This window comes from Erinaceus europaeus, chromosome 5 (genome assembly GCF_950295315.1).
Source record: "Erinaceus europaeus chromosome 5, mEriEur2.1, whole genome shotgun sequence".
Classification (NCBI taxonomy): domain Eukaryota; kingdom Metazoa; phylum Chordata; class Mammalia; order Eulipotyphla; family Erinaceidae; genus Erinaceus; species Erinaceus europaeus.
In genome coordinates this window covers 113,134,140-113,154,365 of record NC_080166.1, presented here as the reverse complement: position 1 = coordinate 113,154,365, position 20,226 = coordinate 113,134,140, and the positions used below count along the sequence as shown (strand labels likewise).

Below are 20,226 nucleotides of genomic sequence, written 5' to 3'. Positions count from 1 at the left end.
CATTGAGTGAAAAAAATACATTTTGTTAACACAAGGTTGTTTGACTGACAGATGATGATAAGCATAACCATTTCCCAAATTATTATGCCACTTAAAAAAAGGAAGTGATAATGCCTGAGGCTTCGAAATGTGATAATGCAAATGGATGCACTGAAGTGTGAATATTATTCAGCCATCCACAACCAACCACCCTTGATTCTGCCGAATGCCTCTACACCCTACAGAAAAAGAGTTTATGTTGTTAATGTGAGGAATGCTCAACTCAGCCAAGCAATGCAAGTTTCAGCAGTTATTTTATCTTTCTTGATCATGCAGAAGTAATGTTCGTTTTCTCAACTTTTAAGAAAGAATTAAAACCATAAAAAGAAAGCCTGAACTTTCATTAAATAGACTGTATCTTAAGATAGTGATTGTGTGTAGTTTGTACTATGTTGCATTGAAAAATACTGCACACTTTAGAATTCAGTTTGGCCCAGGATAAAGTTTGGCACAGTGGATAAAGCCTTGGACTCTGCAAGCATGAAATTACAAGTTCAAGCATTGTCACTGCATGTATCAAGAGTAACTCTGGTTCTCATTAATAAATTATATATATATATATATATATATATTTAAACAGAGTTAGTATAAATATTACGAAGGCCATTTTAGATTTTGGTGGGTCTAAAGATAATAAAGCATTTGCTTAACCTTCAAAATTAAAGTAACAGCATCTAAAAATGAAACTAATCTTACTTAGGTTAGTATATGCTCTTGCCAATATAAGTGAGAAAATATGAAATATGAACACAACCATTAAAGTGTTTTAATAGCTGACGATGATGATGTAATACTAGAAGATGGGAGTCAGGCGGTAGTGCAGCGGGTTAAGTGCATGTGGCACAAAGCGCAAGGACTGGCATAAGGATCCCGGTTCAAGCCCCCAGTTCCCCACCTGTAGGGGAGTCACTTCACAGGTGGTGAAGCAAGTCTGCAGGTGTCTGTCTTTCTCTCCTCTCTGTCTTCCCCTCCTCTCTCCATTTCTCTCTGTCCTATCCAACAACAACGACACCAGTCATAACTACAACAATAAAACAAGGGCAACAGAAGGGAATAAATAATAAATAAATAAATATATTTTAAAAAATAATAATAGAAGATAAAAAATGTGAACATGTAAATTTAATGCTAAAAAATATTCCCAAATTTGAAATGTTTTTCTAAGCATATTTTGAATTCCACTTTAATATACCCCTTAGTTTGAAAATTATTTTTATTAGGCTTGCTTATAATGCAGTGCTGAATAATTACTAGTGTAAGGCAAGTATTTGGATTGGCAGTATTTGGATACTGTGTTAAATTTATGGAGGGACAGGACAGTGGTGCACCAGGTTGAGTGCACACATTGCAATGCTCAAGGAGCTTAGTTCAATTCCCTGGTCCCTACCTGTATGGGAGAAGCTTTACAAGAGATGAAGCAGTGCTCTAGGTGTCTCTCTTTCTCTGTCCCCTTTCCCTCTCAATTTCTCTCTGTCTCTATCCAAATTTTTTTAAAAATTAAAATAAAAAAAAAACCTTATAGAATAATCCAAGCTGTGAGTATAATTTGCAAAGGGGATAATTTAAAAGGGGATAGTTTCAAATTTTAACTTACCTACATTAATAATTTTATTCATTTGTTGATTCCTTCATTTATAAGCATTAACTGCCCACTAACTCTGTGCCTGACTCGAGTTAAAAGATAGTAAGAAGGGCCAGGAGATAGCTCAGTCAGCACAGTGCATACCTTTCCATACTTATGGCACAGGATTCAAACCCTCCCCACCATATGAGAATGCCATGGCACTAGGGAAGAGCTCATAGATGATAGAGGGGTACTGTGTTATCTCTCCTCTCTGACTCTTTCTCTGAAATGGAAAATCTGTAAAAGTTGCTTGGGAAGCAGTGAAATTACACATGCATGGGTCCCCAAAACAAAGGAGATAAATAAATAAATCACTTTAAGATGTTTTTAAGATGGTAGGAACTGGTAATTAGCCTTAAAACTACAGTCTGTTTTAGTTTATCCATGGTTTACCATGTTCTTTCCCTCCTAATGAAAGAAGAGGAGTCTGGGAGATAGCTTAGCCGGTTAACACACTAATTTGCATGCAAGAGACCCCAGTGGCTTCACGTCTGTTCCCAGGCACCAACCACCTTATGCCAGAGAACTGAGCAGTGCTCTGGTTCTATCTGTCTCATAATGGGTTGTCAGAAAAGTCATGATGCATTTTTTACATAGAAAAAAACATTAAAAATATATACCTTAAGTTTTATGATAATCAGATACATACAAACATACATCTTCTTTTGTAAAGGAAGAACAGACATGTACAAAGAAATATGTTGCTATCGCAATGTGGAGATCAAGAATAGTGAGGTGTATATTTTGTTTTTATCCCTGTGTTTGTTGAAAGCATATGTTTATTATACATAGGGCGGCAGGAAACTTGAAGCCTCTGTTTTTGCCCCTTCCTCTTTAGCCAGTTGTCTCTCATTTCAGAAAGAGAGGGAGAGGAGCGGGGGAAATACTAGAGTTTGCTTTGCTTTGAAAATTTTAAGCTGTGTTGAAAATTTTAAGCGGTTGCAGAAGAAAATGGGAACATTAGAAGTGCCTTCTTGGTATGTGCTTTTGGAAGAATACCGCCTCTAGAACGTCCACTATAGATAAAGCATTCATTTCACCAGCCACATGTCACAGCTAAAGTACAGTATTTTCACAGCAAAACTAGGCCAAATTCAGTCTCCATGAGCCTTTTCTTCCAACTGAAAACAGAATATTAACTAATTAGAGATGATCTTGAAGCTAATTTGTAGCCCCATCATCATCCTACTACCTAATACATTTTGAGCTGAGCATGAAGTTTTAAGATACTTTTAGTTCTACCTCCATGCTATTTGTGTAAAAATGCGTCTTTTTACTAAGATTATTGAAACTAATATTCTTGGACTTTATCCTTGGATAATGACAACAAAAGCAGCCAGCATTTGACATGAGTTTAATATATGCCAGCCATCTGCTAGATACCTTACGTAAGTTTTCTCATTTATCCTCACAAATCTGTGATGAATTGGCCTGGCTATCTAGACTGCATTTTCTTTAATTTTTTTTTTACCAATTCTCTCTATAATAGGTACATGGATATATATCCTATCTAAAAGATAAAATATATGCTATATTTTATCTTTTAGATGCTTCTCACTTTTCCAGAATGCCCTGCATTGTGGACATATGTTGATAGAGGCAGCAAAATAAATATATTGGGATACCAAAAAGGTCATGATATTTTTTTTGTTTTCTCTATTCAAAGATGCATCATGACTTTTGCAACAACCCAATATTAAGGAGAGTTGGCAAGGCATCATAATAGTTGTGCAAATAACTCTCATGCCTCCAATTCTGAGGTCCCAAGTTCAGTCCCATGCACCACCATAAGCCAGAGCTGAGCAGTACTCTTGTCTCTGTCCCTCTGTATCTCTCTCATTAAAACAAATAAAATATTAAAAACAAAAGACATATACAAGGGACTCATCCTGCACATCCAAAAACTTCACATCCGTATGCTACTGACATAGTATGACTAAACTAAATAAATGATCACAGTGCAGCTTTGACAAAAAGTTTGCCTCTCTTCATATAATTCATTATTTTACTCCATACTGATAAAAAGATAGTCATAAATATAAGGAACTATAGTCAAAATATAATTTTGGTGTTTCCTTTTATTAATGCTTCATTATTTAAAATACAGAATTTTCAAACTAAAATATTTCTATATCTACAAAATTTATAAACTAAAGTATTTCTATCTGTAAGAACAGTCCAAAATATGAAGCACTTTTGATTCTTATAAATCCTAATTGTGTTAGGCTAGACTATCTCCTAGCTACCACTGCCAATTTTCTTTCATAATACTGACTTACTGAAGAGACCATTTGAACTACCCTTTAGAATACTTCATCTTCTAGCTTTCTCTTTATCCCCTCATGGTTGCCATTCAATTTGTTCTGCTATCTGGTAAGTAAATCATTAGTAAAGGCTGATTATAGGAGCATACCTCTTTGGAACTCATCTTTATTGTTGGCTAGCTAACATGTAAGGTTAGTATAATTTATTTATTAATATTTATGAAACTGAAAATGATCACAATGAAAGCTATTTCTGCACGTTATATCTAAAAAAGGCAGCTGAAGTCCCATACTAAGATAAACTCATTTCTTGGTTACTCAATAAAATTATATTAGGAAAAACCAAAAAGCTTCCATCACTCTCACTTTGGGAAGGAGTGAAACTATATATAAGTACTGTTATAATTGTATGTACCAACTCCACAATTTTTCTCTGAAAAATTATATGTGTGTATATATATATATATATATATATATATCCACATTACATAATATCTAGTGAAATATTAATGATGCTTTATGGTTCTGTTTTTGAACTAATGTTTTTTCAATCAACTATGAGTAGTGATAATTTTACACTACCTATCACCCTTGCTCCACAAAACCATTGGAATTAGCTTTCTAAAAGCTAACCCATATCTTGTTTCTCTTCTGTCTTAAACCACTTAGTAGTTTTCTACTGCACTTAGCAAAAACTGTATTTCGTCACCTTGGTCAACAAAACCATGTGATAACCCTTTACTATCACCTCATAAACCCTTCCTCCTCTCATCTTTGTTTTAGTCACAGTCTTTCTTTCTAGTCTGTGAAAATGTCAGCCTGTCACCCCCAGCCTTTGTCCTTGCTCTACTTCTGTCTTAAATTCTCACTTCAGAATTTCAGCTGACTGGATTCCTTCTGGTTGTTCATATCTCAGCTCAGAGCTTCTTCTTGAGAGATGCCTTCTCTATCTCTGGACGTTTCTAGCCTTCTATTTATCTTTAATTGTCAGTAGAGAACTTATCTCTGGTATTTGTTCATTTACTTAGACTTTTGTCTCTCTGTGCTTATACATTTAGACACATATTTATCTAGTTAGATTTTCATTAGTTTTACTGATGAAATCAGTAAATGGACTGTCATGTGCTATAAATATTTTTGCTCTATTGCCTTCTGATATCTGCCTAAATTTTTGCATAAAATTTCCCTAATTTGAAATATGTAACGGCATCACTCCTTATTCAGTTATTCAACATTTATTATACACCTAAAAAGAGGCAAGTACTCTACTAGGTGCTGAGAATACAAAGATGAGTAAAACATAGGGCACTCACTTCAAGTGCTTGTCCACTGGGTGATAGAAGTTATAAGCCTGCCTAACTGTTATCAGATGGTGTCATGTAAGACATTATGGATGAAGTCTGAGCTGCTTCCAGAAGAGTGAGTTGAAATTTCCTGGTCAGACAAAAAGAGGTAGGAAATTTACTTGAGCCCAAAAACACCTTTTAGGTATGATTTCTAGATTGTCATAATTTAGAATTATAAGCATGATAATTATGAAGCTCATGACTAAAAGTAAAAAGCAAGAACTCCTGAAGTATTTTTACAGTAGCCCCAAACTCTTGGTTAGTATAATGAAAGATGACAAGATAGCTACTTTAGAATGTCAAAAGTATTACAGGTGTTGACAGATCTAAAAGAAGTACTCCATAGAAGCTAAAACTAAAAAAATAAACAAGGTGTAACCAACTTCAGGCTCTGAGTCTCAGTTCTGTAAAAATGTATGACAACTGGTTAGCAATATGATCTTACTTTGACTTTTCTTCATTATCCTCATCTATAATGCAAGGAAGTCAGGGTAATTAGTAGGCATGTGTGATTCATCTTTGAGGAGCAGTGATAAATATATAATTAAATAAGAAGTTATAAAAGAAAAAAATGACATCACGCTCAGAATTTTGTATTTAATCATGAAAAGCCAGTGCTGTGTTGTATACATTAGAATCCAAATCTCACGAGCATCATAATAAGCGTTAAGTCTTTATATACATTGATTCAAGACACGAAATATTATCTTATGTGGTGCCAATTAGTGAACCATGGATCGGCCCATTTTTTTAAAATTTTATTTGGCGGGGGGGGGGAACCCCACCACACTACTCTAATTTCCCTTCAAAACCTTTCTGTTCTTAAAAGTGATCATCTATTGTAATGGTATTGACTATTTTTCAAAACAATCCACATTTGGTTTTCATTTATTTATTCAAGTCAAACCAGCTCTTTACTCAGATTTTTATATATTTAATATATTCTCCGATCTCCTTAATGTTTCTTATACTGTCACAAAAAGTGTTTTTATTTAAGTTGCTCATTTTTATGTCTTTGGTAATTCTAAGACCCTTTTCATAAAAAATTTAAGGTTGTTTAAACTTTAAGCTTATATAAAATAGAAAAGCATTGATAAATCAAGATTAAGGAAAAGGGAGAATAATGGAACCAAAGAAAAATATAGCATAATTTTGCAAATAGGAATTTTTAATTTTTTTAAAGAAATAACTAGTTCTAGTGCATGTTAACAATTGTTATGAAGACAAGGAGGCTGTATCAGATAAGCCATCACCTGGTAGAGCATGTTACATACCTGCACAAGCTGGTGGTCACCCAGTACTTTCATGTTCCCAGAATTCCCTGGGGAACATCATTTGTATGAGGTGGTCAACTTCAGTATAAGGGGGGCACCCATAGCAGGCTTCCTGCCAGTTGGAACCCCCTTTTCCATTGCACGTTCACAGGACTCCAGGCTCATTTGCTCTGATCATTCTGTTGAGCAGGTAGCATTTCTCTTGGAGACAATAGAAGCTGGAATGTTTGGATCTGCAGGGAGGGGAGAAGCTTTAAAAGTGGTGGAGCTGTGATGCATCTCTCCTGTGTCTCTCTCACTCATCTCTCTTTTACTATCTCTATCTCTCACCTATTATCCAAAAAAAAAAAAAAAAAGAAAGAAAAAGAAAGAAAGAAAGGAAGGAAGGAAGGAAGAAAAGAAAGCAGATTGGAGCCTTACAGTCACCAAACCCTAGCAATAACCCTGGTGTCAAATAGTAATAATAATAAAACAGTTATTGCAAAAAGGGTTTCTACTGAGAACACAAATGTAAGTGAAAAAATTGAGAACACTGATGTGTGCAAAATCATTCTGTTTCCAGTAGTGTTTCTGAAAAGCCTTAATAACATAAATACCCAATAAACATCTATCAGTGATCACTAGGAATAGTGAAGATACTGTGTAGGTAGGTCCCCAGTCCCAAAATTTACCCTGGTGACCAACAACAACAACAAAAAAAGATATTTGCATATCTAGAAAAGTAAATAGTTCATTCCTTTCTAGTAATTACCCTTTCATCAAACAAGTAAGTATAGATTTGTTCTGTATTTTAAGTATGCAGTACTTAATGAAATTGCAGTACTTTTTTTTTATTCCTAAGTGAGCTTTGAGAGGTAGCAAGGTTTAACATAGGATACAGTTTAAACCTTAAAACATAAAAGATCTAAAGTTTTAAAAAGTAATACTTTAGCCTTTATTAAGTTAAAGAGCAAACCGAACTTAATAAGCAAATAATTTGAATATTCAAGATAAGAGCCCTTGCAATTAAGAGTTTATTATGGAAATTTTAACAGACTTTTAAGTTCTGACTTCACTGTGTTTGAATTTGTCCCCTAGGACCAAAAGAAAATGCTTACAAGCTATTTATAAATGAATCTTGCTCTCTTGTGTAACATTATTTGTCCCATTGAAACACGGATATTCTACCACTTCTCTTGTTAAAATTAAGCCTTGGGGGGAACATTGGACTTAAACACTAGTATTAAATTTTGAAATAAAGGAGTTCTATATCATACTTATATTCATCTTCTACTTTCAGTGTAAGTACTCATTTTTGTAGAATACAACCTAAAACAGAATAATGCACCTATTCGGTCTAAGAGTTGACTCCATGTCCTATATGGAATAAGATAAAAAGCAAAGGCAATTTGCTTCTTGAAATTGTGAAGATTATATACTAGAAATTCTAGACTGTGTGCTAGCTTTGTATGTATACAAAGATGTTGAGACATAAATCAAATAATATATTCCTTATTGAAAAAATATATGTATTACATAGTCAGCCATTTATTGTGCGGCTCATTTCAGGCATTAATACTACCATTGTTAGTGTGGTAGTACAAGTAGGGAAAGTCTTACTGACTTTAAATGTTTTCAGTTAATATGGATTGAATTGCCTATATGATTTCCACCAGCCTTAGTTTTATATTTTAACTTTAAAAGAATAATATTCCATCTGTATAATAATAGAGTGGAACTAACATTTTAACAGGCTTGCCATATGGGTGATTCTTGTCTTTGACACTCTGGGTGGTACACTTTTAAGACAAGGGTTTCTCTAATATGGTTGTCACATGGTCAACTGCTTCAGCTTCTCCTTGTTGGATTTTTTTTTTTTTTTATGTTCAAGCTCAAGCTAACTGTTCATAATGCTAAGTAGGCAGGAAAATAAGAAAAATTGTAGGTTTTGTCCTAAAAGTTTACTAAGACATATTAGTGAAATATAGAAACCTCAAATAATCTACGTGAGCTATTTGTTATCCAAGTGTAATGATTATAATTAATAGCAAAATTAAATTTTATAAAAACATAATGCAAAACTGCATTTTATGCTTAAAAATGAATGGGTAACATACTTTCAGAATAAAGAGTTATAATATAGGATGTCTATTATGACCAGTGAACAAAATGATTTTTTTTCCTGTTTTAACAGCCAATTGGTGCTTTGAATCCAAAGAGAGCTGTGTTTTATGCAGAGCGTTATGAGACTTGGGAAGATGACCAAAGCCCACCCTACCATTATAATACGCATTATTCAACAGCAACATCTACCTTATCCTGGCTTGTGCGAATTGTGAGTATCTTCCTTAAGTTACTATTTGCCTTTCAGTTGTATCATGTCAACAAAATAAAAACAAAGTACACTGGCGTGTGTGTGTGTGTGTGTGTGTGTGTGTGTGTGTGTGTGTGTGTGTGTGTGTGTGTGTGCCTCCAGGGTTATTGCTGGGTTTTGGTGCCTGCACTATGAATCCACTGCTCCTGGAGGCTGTTTTTTCCCTTTTGTTGCCCTTGTTGTTTATCGATGTTGTTATTATTATTTTTGTCGTTGTTGTTGGATAGGACAGAAAAATGGAGAGAGGAGGGAAAGACAGAGAGGGGGAGAGAAAGATAGACACCTACAGACTTGCTTCACTGCTTGCGAAGTGACCCCCCTTACAGGTGGGAAGCCGGGGGCTTGAACAGGGATCCTTAGTGGGTCCTTGCGCTTTGTGCCACTTGGGGTTCACCCACTGCGCTACTGCCCAGCCTCTGGCTATTTGTTTTAAACACAAGTTAAAAGCCAGTGAAGGTATGATAGAACCCAAACTCTAGCAAAATATTGGTATTGATTCATGTATTCATCCTTCCTTCTTTCCTTTCTTTCTCCTTCTCCCCCCCCCTTCTTAATTTTGACAGGGCAGAGAGCAATTGAAAGGGGAAGTAGAGAGGGACAGAAAGAACTACAGCGCTGCTTTGCCCCTCTTGCAGCCTACCCTGCAGGTGGGGACTGGGGCTTGAACACAGGTCCTGGCACATGATAATGTGTGTCACCACTCAGCCTTAATCCTTTTCTTTTTTTTTTTTAATGAGTTTTCTCATTTGCAAAATCTGGTTAAGAATATTATTATTGTGGGATCCCTAAACTTATAGCAGTTATAAAAGGAACTAAGCTTCTATAGTGTATCTTGCTATCTAAGATATCACAAGGTCCTTTCTCATTAATTGTCTCAAGTTGGCACTCTGCCCTTGCTTTTACTCTTATTAGGCTATATTTTTAATATTTTCTAATTTTTTGAAGAATTCTTTCTTTTTTCTCCTAAGACATACACACATGCCTCCTTTCAGCCCTGCCCACTCTGCATTCTCCCTTCCCTGCCCACTCTCCCTTCATTGTTAAATGTTTTTTTTTTTTGGGGGGGGGACGATATGCTGCATTGTGCCCTGCTTATCCTTCATCTAATCCAGTTCAGTCTGCATGCTGCTTAATTTGGGTTCTACCCTCATTATTTGGCTGCATTGTTCTCTGCAAGTCGCGAATTATGTGGCTGGAACTTGCTGTTTTTCTCAAGATGTACCTGAAGCATTTGACACCCTGGCCCACTTTGCTTCTTGAAATGTTTCTTTCACACGACTCTTCTGACAGTACTCCTAGCTTTTACTCTTATCATCCTAATTTTTCCTGACCAAACACCATCTCAAATAGCTTTTTCTCAATGTTTCTATTCTCCAGGATTTTTACTGTATGCTCTATGGCATTCATTTACAAGCTGATGACTTCCAACTTCTGTCTTTACTGCAGACATTTATCTTAGGTTCCTGACCTATATTTTCATCTGTCTTCATAGTTCTACTTGAGCATTGTGTAATACTATGAACCCATTTCTTATAGTGAACTTATCTCCCTTACAAACCCAATGAGCTTCTTACTACATTTTCTTTCTTTTTTTTTTTTTTTAATTATCTTAATTTATTTGTTGGATAGAGAAAGCCAGAAATCAAGGGGGGAGAGGGAGAGAGAGGGAGAGAGACACCTGCAGCACTGCTTCATTACTTGCAGTGCTTTCCCCTTGCAGGTGGAAACTGGGGGCTCAAACCTGGGTCCTTGGACATTGTAATATGTGCAGTCAACCAGGTGTGTCACCACCCAGCCCTCTTACTACATTTTCTTTTCTTTTCTTTTTAAGATTTTATTTCTTTATATAAATGAGAAAGATAGGAGGAGAGAATTTAAGAACCAGACATCACTCTGGTATATGTGCTAGTAGGGATTGAACTCAGGACCTCATGCTTGAGAGTCCACTGTGCCATTTCCTGGACCACTCTTACTACATTTTTTATCTAAACCAATTACCTAACGATCCCCTCAGTTATGCACTCTATATTTTCCCCATTTTATTGATTACCATGTCAGATAGGTCCTTCCAATAAACATCTCTGTATTTATCTCCTTTTCTGTATTAGCACTGGCATTTCCTTAAATCAGACTCCCACTATTCTCATCTCAAGTACGGAAGAACTCTTAACAAAGTTCTTTGCCTTTAGTTTTGTCTTCCCCAGTCAAATTGCTTGTTAGCAGCAATTACTGGGATTTTAGTTCTTATTATTGTTTTGTTTAGATTTGTGTAAGTACCTGTATACTACTGTAAACCTATCAGAACAGAGCATTTTTAGCTTATGAGTCATAATAATTTATTAATACTTACCAGATGTAGGAAAACACACTGACTGAAGAAGTAAAGATTTTTTCAAATTAAAGACTTACAGATATACAGAGAGCTAATAGTTTCCATTCAGCTGTCTCAACCATAAGTAAAACAGGAAGATGAAAAAGCACAAAAATTACTACTCAAAATTCTAAGTGCTGCTGACCCTTTACAATGGAAATAAAATATATTCTAATTTAATTTAGGCTTACAAGTAGGAAACCATGAAAACAGAGAGATTAATAAATTAGTTTCTCTGCTCACCAAATAGACCATACAGCCAAACTTTCAATCATTATTTCCACCAGAGAAGAGACTTAGTAGCTTTGCGTAAAACAGAAATAAACAATAAAAAAATAATTAGCAAAGCATGTTTTAAAAGAGGGAGAGAAAAAGGGAAAATTTTTTTCAATAACTTGAACTTCTCTTTGCTGCTTTGGATTTATTCTTGAAGCCAAGAAAAAAAAATAGAACTAACCTATTGCAATCCATGAGATACTTCTTTTTTTTTCCTAATATTTTTTTTCACATAGAGACAGAGAGAAATTGAGAGGGAATGAGGAGACAGTGAATGAGAGAAAGAACAGGAGAAAGAGGGAGAGAGACACACATGAAGAGACGCATGCAGCATTGCTTCACCTCTTATGAAACTTCCATTCTGCAAGTGGAAATCAGGGCTTGAACCTGGGTCCTTGTGCACTGCAGTGTATGTACTCTACCAGCTGTGCCATTTCCTGACCTTAAATGACACTTCTTAAGCCACACAGTCTATTTTATTTCTTTGATTTTGTTCAGATGGAAATTTCAGGGGGACTCTCAGACTGCTAAAGAAGGAAATTTTTAGAAATCTTTTAAATAGTCAGCTGATGGGGCTATGCATATGATCTCAGCTTTCATCAGGTACAATCTTTGCCAAAGTGAGCCACTGCCATGGAGGGAGCAAGACACCTTTTTCACTTATTCTGGGAGTCAACACAGTGTGTGGGTGGTGTTTCTGAAAGCATATTATTAAGTGGGATGTGTGAAATCCAATGACAGTATATATGTAATAGTATTTTGGGAAATAAAGTTAATAGTGATTTTTCTGTAGGCAAAGTGTTTTAAAGTTATTAGCTGAAAACAATTATTTAGTGTGAGTCCGTTATTCCTAATCAATAACTTGATTTATCAGTACTCTTCTATCCTTGATAATCAAAATGTTTTTATAAATCATAAATCATTTATCCTGGGAGTCAGGCGGTAGCACAGCCGGTTAAGCACATGTGGCGCAAAGTGCAAGGACCTGCGGAAGGATCCCACGTGTAGGGGAGTCGCTTCACAAGTGGTGAGGCAGGTCTGCAGGTGTCTTATCTCTCCCCATCTATGTCTTCCCCTCCTCTCTCCATTTCTCTCTGTCCTATCTAACAACGACGACTACATCAATAACAACAAAAAAAAAAACAATAATAACTACAACAAGGGCAACAAAAGGGAAAATAAATAAATATTAAAAAAAATAAATCATTTATCCTTAAGCTTAGTTTAGATCCCCGTGAAGTAGAATTTGTGTTTATCAAGGTTATGGCAAAAATTCTACTCATATTTATCCTACACATGCCCTTCTGGTGTTATTACAGTTATAAATATGGTTATTAACTCAATATATCCAGAATGTTATTTCAACATTTAAAAATTTAAAAAATATCAGTGAGACATTTTACTTTGTGGGGGGGGGGAGGTTTCTTTCATACTTTTAGCAGTTTAGTCAGATTTCTAGTACTCAGCACTGACATGTGACTAGTGGTTGCTGCAGTGGGCAGAATGGATCCATGAAATAGCTGTCATGGGTGGGGACACATTTTTGTACGTTTTTCTGTGCAAAAGTACATCATGACTTTTCCAAAAACTTTTCCAAACAAAACCATTGGATAAGAGGGGTGCAACCCACACAATTCCCAACACCAGAACTCCGTATCCCAGACCCACCTCTGATAGCTTTCTTATTCTTTAACGTTCTTGGAGTATGGACCCAGGGTCATTATGAGTTGCAGAAGGTAGAAGGTCTGGCTTATGTAATTGCTTCTGGGCTGAACGTGGACACTGGCAGGTCGATCCATACTCCCAGCCTGACTCTCTTTTTCCTTAGTGGGGCAGGGCTTTGGGGAAGCAGGGTTCCAGGACACATTGGTGAGGTCATCTGCCCAGAGTAGTCCAGTTGGCATCACGTTAGCATCTGGAACCTAGTAGCTGAAAAAAAGAGTTAACATATAAAGCCAAACAAATTGTTGACTAGTCATGCACCTAAAGACTGGAATAGTGCAGATGAAGATTTGGGGGTCTCCGTTTTGTAGATAGCTAGTAGGCCTATTTAGTAGGCCCATGACTATACTAGTTTTGTTTGTTTGTTTGTTGTTGTTTTTTCTGAGCCTGACATCTGATATGCAGGTGGACCCAAGTTATTGTCTGGAGAGATGATGTCATGACTGAAAAAAGGGCTAGGAAGCTGGATAAGGGAAGAGAGTAGCTCCCAGATATGGAAAAGGTGTATAAATATTGTTGTCTGTAAACCCCACTGTTCTGATCTGGGCCCCATTTTCAGCTTAGGAGTCTATGTAACCTCTGCATCCCTGTAGGTCTGAGCTCACATTCTGTGGTCATGAGTAGGAACCTTCCAAGCTGCCCCAATTTCAGGATCCATCTTCTTCAGGTGGTGGATAGTGTATGTTATCCAGCCTCCCTTCACAGGATGGAACATTCTCTACCATTGTTGATCCACATTGAGGGCAGGGTCCTATGGGGGCCAAGTTTTTTAATGCATTTTAAAAAATTAAAGACTTAGGAACTAAGAGTCCAGTGGGTGTTTATTGAAACACAGTCTGGTGCTGAGTATAGCAGCAATACTTGGCACAGTGCATAAAGGTAGTAATCATATGCATGTTTATGTATATACATTTTTTTCCCACAAGGGTTATTGCTAGGGCTCGCTGCCGGCACAGCGACCCATCACTCCTGAAGGCCATTTTTTTTACCTTTTTTTAAAAAAAATTTTTTTAAATATTTATTTATTTTCCCTTTCGTTGCCCTCATTTTTTATTGTTGTTTTAGTTATTGATGTTGTTGTTGTTGGATAGGACAGAGAGAAATGGAGAGAGATGGGCAAGACAGAGAGGGGGAGAGAAAGATAAGACATCTGCAGACCTGCTTCACCACCTGTGAAAAGACTCCCCTGCAGGTGGGGCGTCAGGGGCTTGAACTGGGATCCCCCCACTAATCCTTGCACTTTTTGCCATGTGCCCTTAACCTGCTGTGATACCGCCTGCCTCCCATTTTTTGCTTTTATTTTTTATTTGCTAGGACAGAGAGAAATTGAGGGGGCGGGGGAGATTAAAAAGGAAAGAAAAAGATAGACACCTGCAGACCTGCGTCACCACCCATTCCCCGGTAATCATTTTTATGACTCTTTGTCAGGTAAGATACTTTAAACTTTTTCCCCATTTTATTTCTCCCTCTTTCAACCTTATTTAATTCTCATAATTACCCCAAAGGTACTGTCATTCCCAATTACCATAGATGATAGAATTGAGATACAGTTACTTAACACATTTACTGAAGTTTAGTAACGTGCCTAACAGATCTAATAGTTTCTACCAGGGTTCAGACTTGGACTTGTGATACTCAACTTGAATTACCATACATTATTCTAGACTTTTATCCTCACTTTAACTTAATTTAATTTAACAAAATAATATACTAAATTAACTACCTGATATTTAATAGTGAGTTTAAAAATCTACAAAGCATATTAATTGGGGAAAAAATCTCCGTTTTTTCCCTTATTTCATTTTCAGTCACATCTGTTTGCCTCAGATATGAGCTTAAATTCTCAAGTGGTGGTCAGGTGGTAGCACAATGGGCTAAGCACAAGGACTGGCTTAAAAATCCTGGTTTGAACTCCCAGCACCCCACCTGCAGGGTGGGTCGCTTCACAAGTGGTAAAGCAGGTCTGCAGGTGTCTTTTTCTCCCCATTTCTGTCTCCCCTCCTCTCTCGATTTCTCTCTGTCCTATCCAACAACGACAACAACAACAAGGGCAACAAAATGGAAAAAAATGGCCTCCAGGAGCAGTGGATTCTTAGTGGATTGCAGGCACTGAGCCCCAGCAATAACCTTGGAGGCAAAAGAAAAAAAAAAAGTCTCAAATAGCAACATAAATATACCTTACCTAATAATTGTTGTATCACTCTACATCATTTACTTCATGGTATTTTTTTGTCATTCAACACTGGACATGAAGTACTAGCAATATATACAAACTTGCAAAATTGATGGCACCTTAGCCTCACTAAATTTCAGGAAGATTCAAAGGAATATGAGTAATTTTAACAGGAGACAGGGAAGTAGCGCACAGGGTTAAGCACACATAGTTACGAATCACAAGGACCTGGGCAAGGGTCCCAGTTCAAGTCCGGGCACTCCACCTGCAGGGGGTCACTTCACCAGAGGTGAAGCAGGTCTGCAGGTATCTGTCTTTCTCTCCCCCTTTCTGTCTTCCCTTCATCTCTCAATTTGTCACAGTCTTATCAAAAGAATGGCGGCAGGAACAGTGGATTCACAGTGCAGACACCAAGCACCAGTGATATTCCTGGAAGAAAAAAAGGATAATTTTAACTGTTGCCAGACAACCAGACCTAATTGATAATGGCAAAAAGAGGTGTTTACGGGAGAAAGCCTGTTTTTTTTTATTGAGAGGGTTAAAGCTTTACACTGCAATCATTAACATATGCATACAATTTCATTATTTAATAGGCCCCCAGAATTTTCTTCCTATCCACCTTCTTCTTCTCACCCTAGAGTCTTTTGCTTTGATGCAGTACACCGTGCCCAGTCCATGTTTCATGAGAAAGCATATTTCATACTTATAAGAAATTAAATAGAAAGAGCACAGGGTAGCTCTGAAGTCCCAAGTTCACCACCATAAGCCAGAACTGATCAGTCCTCTGGTTAAAAAAAAAAGGGGGGGGTGGTTATATTAAAGAAAAAAAAAGGAAAATGTCATATACTGTCCTACCATTATTGAGTCTAATATTGGCATGTCCTTCATGCTAGATTTAAGAGAGAATTGAACCATAGAAAAGGAAATAGATAGCTATTTTAGTTATACTTATAATTAAGTAAAAAGTCCTTAGTAAAGGCAATAGTTTCTTAATATTTTATTTTGAAAATAGTTTTTATGTCATCAGAAAGAATATCTCATTTCCAATATAAACTACAGGAGAAAGAACATTAAAATTAAGTGCAGTGGATGGGTGAGGGATAAACTCAGCCTGCCAGAGCATTAGTTTGCAGAGCTAAATCCCTAAAGACTGCAGAACCAATAACAGGCACCACTCTGTGCCAGAGCTGAGCAGATTTCTGCTTCTCTCTCAATAATAATTTTTTAAAAAATGGGGTGGTAGCACAGTAGGTTAAGCACAGGTGGCACAAAGCACAAGGACCGGTGTAAGGATCCTGGTTTGAGGCCGGGCTCCCCATCTGCAAGGGGAGTCACTTCACAGGCAGTGAAGCAGGTCTGCAGGTGTCTATCTGTCTTCCCCTCCTCTCTCCATTTCTCTCTGTCCTATCCAACAACAACAACATCAGTAACTACAACAATAAAACAAGGGCAACAAAAAGGAATTAATTAATTAAGTAAGTAAGTAATAATGTTTTTCTTTAAAAATGGATGGTCCAGGAGGTGGCGCAGTGGATAAAGCATTGGATTCTCAAGCATGAGGTTCAGTCCCTGGCAGCACATGTACCAGAGTGATGTCTGGTTCTTTCTCTCTCTCCTCTTATCTTTCTCATAAATAAATAAATAAATTTTTTTAAAAAATTAAAAAGAAAAGAATGGCACATGAAAATATGTCGTCTGGTAGGGTGCCATGCAGATGTCATGCTTGTGGCTTGGGTTAAGGCCTGAATCCCATGGAGATGCTCTGGTGCTAGGGGTGTGCTCCATTGCCATGGGGCTCCCTTCACTCTCTTGCTCTCTTAATCAGTTAATTAAAATAAATTCATTAGTACCCTGTGATTAAAATTTTTCTTCTATGTGAATGTATATATATATATATATATATTAACAGATGCCATCGTATAGAGAAATAGTCAAAATACAAGAAAGACTGGGGCTTACTCTCGACTTATCTGTGCTTACTTTATTTCACTCACCCCTTTTCTCAAAGTATATATGGGCAACTTTTATGTACTAAAAGTTGTTCTAAATGTTGGGTATATAAGTTAGTAAAATTATTACGGAACCTAGTCATGTAGTGGGAAAAAGAGGCAAGTCAACACTTCCTCACAAAACCATATAAAAATACTTCAGTGTTGTGTTTGAGGAAATAGAAGTTGTTATCTGTGCGTACTATACAACTTGGGAAATCCAGGGAAAATTTTCAGGAGAAAATGAAAATCTGACTGAACCTTAAAGGGAGAAAGGACTTAACTAAGTGAGGGACAGGAATAAATTTGTACCAAGCAAAGTAACTTCTCTTACAAAGAACAAGGAATAAGAATAGTGTGGCAAGACTTTACAATGTCAAGTGGATGGTGAGAGATGATTTAAGTAGGTCCTAGATTATTCTAGCTTTCTAAGACAATGTAATAGAAACACTTTTCTAAGAACTCTGAAGAGTAATTGAAGGATTTCAAGAAGGATTTGCAATTTCTTTTCTTTTCTGCCGCCAGTGTTATCGCTGTGGCTGGGTGCCAGCTCATACTATGAATCCACTGCTCCGGAGTGGCCTTCATTATTTCCTCTCTCCTCTCCTCTCCTCTCCTCTCCTCTTCTCTCCTCTCCTCTCCTCTCCTCTCCTCTCCTCTCCTCTCCTCTCCTCTCCTCTCCTCTCCTCTCCTCTCCTCTCCTCTCCTCTCCTCTTCTCTCTTCTTTTCTTTTCTTTCTTTCCCTCTATTTTATTAGAGAGGACAGAGAGAGAAATTGAGAGGGAAAGGGGAAGTAGAGAGTGAGAAACAAAGGTAGACATGTGCAGACCTGCTTCACTGCTTATGAAGCATCCCCTCTGCAGATGGATAACAGGAGCTCAAAGGGGTCCTTGTACATGGCAATGTATATGCTAAACCAGGTATTGCATTGCCTTGCTTCTAGGATTTGCAATTCTAAAAAGATCCCAGACCCTCACGTGGGGCAAATATTTTGGTAACTTAAAGTGGTTTTTCCACTACCTAACTGTACATTAAGTTATTTATTTCTGTTTTTAGGAACCTTTCACAACCTTCTTCCTCAATGCAAATGACGGAAAATTTGACCATCCAGATCGAACTTTCTCATCAATTGCAAGGTCTTGGAGAACTAGTCAGAGAGATACTTCCGATGTAAAGGTATAGTCTTTGTCAATATTAATTTAATTTGAAAACATGCTTAAGTTTTTATATGTACATGCTATCCTAAATCTTTATCCTATTATACTTTAACATTATATTGTATATCTAACCTAAAAGGAAACTAAAGAAAATAATTTTAGACATCACAGAAAATGATGCAAAATTCTTGCTTCTATTATTCGGTTATGGTGCTTTCATTATTCCAAAAATTCCTATATAATTTAGATTAAATAATCAGGAGGTGGGAAGAAAAACCCATAAATTGCCTCTCCTGCTGTTAACTTAATATTTGGCCCATTCCATAAAACACAGCAGGAATTGGATTTGACCTTAATGTGTCATATTGTTATAGCTTGCCAGGCTTTGGGTTTATGTAGCCTGGGGCAATTAATAAAGCATTAATGACAAGACCCATTTAAAATGTAGGCTTCCCTGCACAGCTTTAGCTTTTACTTGACTGTGCCTGGGGATGCTGTACAACAATACACATTAGATTAAATAGATGCGCGCGCGCGCGCACGCACGCGCACACACACACACACACACACACACACACACTATCCAAGGCAGCCAAAGAACAGAATAATCTGACAGTTGGTACTATTTAACTATTGTTAAATACAAAGATCAGTTATTTACTCAGGCTTCTGTTTTATAAAATGGATTTTTGTAAAACAAAACAGTAAAATACACTTTTTCATATCTACCTGAAAATAATATCCTTATTTTTAAATTAAATTAAATTAATTTATTGGATAGAGATGGAGAGAAATGAAGAGGGGTAGGAGAGATAGATAGACAGACAGAGACACTGGCAGCCCTTCTCCACAGCTGGTGGAGCTTCCTCACTGCACGTGAAGACTAGAGGCTCGGACCTGGATACTTGCACACTGTAATGTGTGTGTTAACCAGGTGTGCTACCACCTGGCCTTTTTGCCTGAAAATAAGACTTTATGATCAAGTTACTACATAGGTAAGTGTATCCTTATTTTAATCACGTTTTCTTCAAGGCAATTGTTTTTCTATTACTGCTACTGTGTGTTTAACAAATACATTATATGGTATTATTCCACCTAGGATCTCTTTCTTTTTTTTTTTTTTTTCTTGACTCCAAGCTTATCACTGGGGGCTTGGAACCTGCACTCCTGTGGTCATTTTTTTTTTTTTTAGAACAGAGAGAAATTGAAAGGGGAGAGGGAAATAGGGACGAGAGAGAATGATAGACACTTGAAGACCCACTTCACCACTTGTGAAGCAACTCCCTTGCAGGTAGGGAGCTGGGGGCTCAAACCAGGATCCTTACATGGGTCCTTGCACTTCATACTATGTGTGCTTAACCTGGTGAGCCACCACTCAGTCCCACTTCCCCTACTTAGGATCTCAATCCAACGAAAGACAGTGTATTAATGCTAAGTGCCATTTATGTATTTATACTTATCGAAAGCAAACATTTTAAATGACATCTACAGTATTACTGAACTGTAAGAAACTTGATGAATACAACTCTGTTCAACTCTTTTCACACAGTAAATAAAAATATGGATTCAGTTAAACTGTATCACATGTATATATTTTGTTGGTCACCATCAAAGTTCACATAATTAGTGGACCAAACTA

At 36.9% G+C, this 20,226-nt stretch overlaps 1 protein-coding gene across 6 annotated transcripts in view; it reads left to right on the top strand.

Moving 5' to 3' along the window:
* The window catches only part of NBEA (neurobeachin), a 546,841-nt gene that overhangs the window by 452,012 nt on the left and 74,603 nt on the right, over positions 1–20,226 (top strand). For all 6 annotated transcript variants that reach the window (XM_060191623.1, XM_060191622.1, XM_060191624.1 and 3 more), the window contains 2 exons: positions 8,721–8,861; positions 18,487–18,606. In XM_060191623.1, the coding sequence (XP_060047606.1) occupies positions 8,721–8,861; positions 18,487–18,606 (261 nt within the window). The remainder of the gene's footprint in view (positions 1–8,720; positions 8,862–18,486; positions 18,607–20,226) is intronic.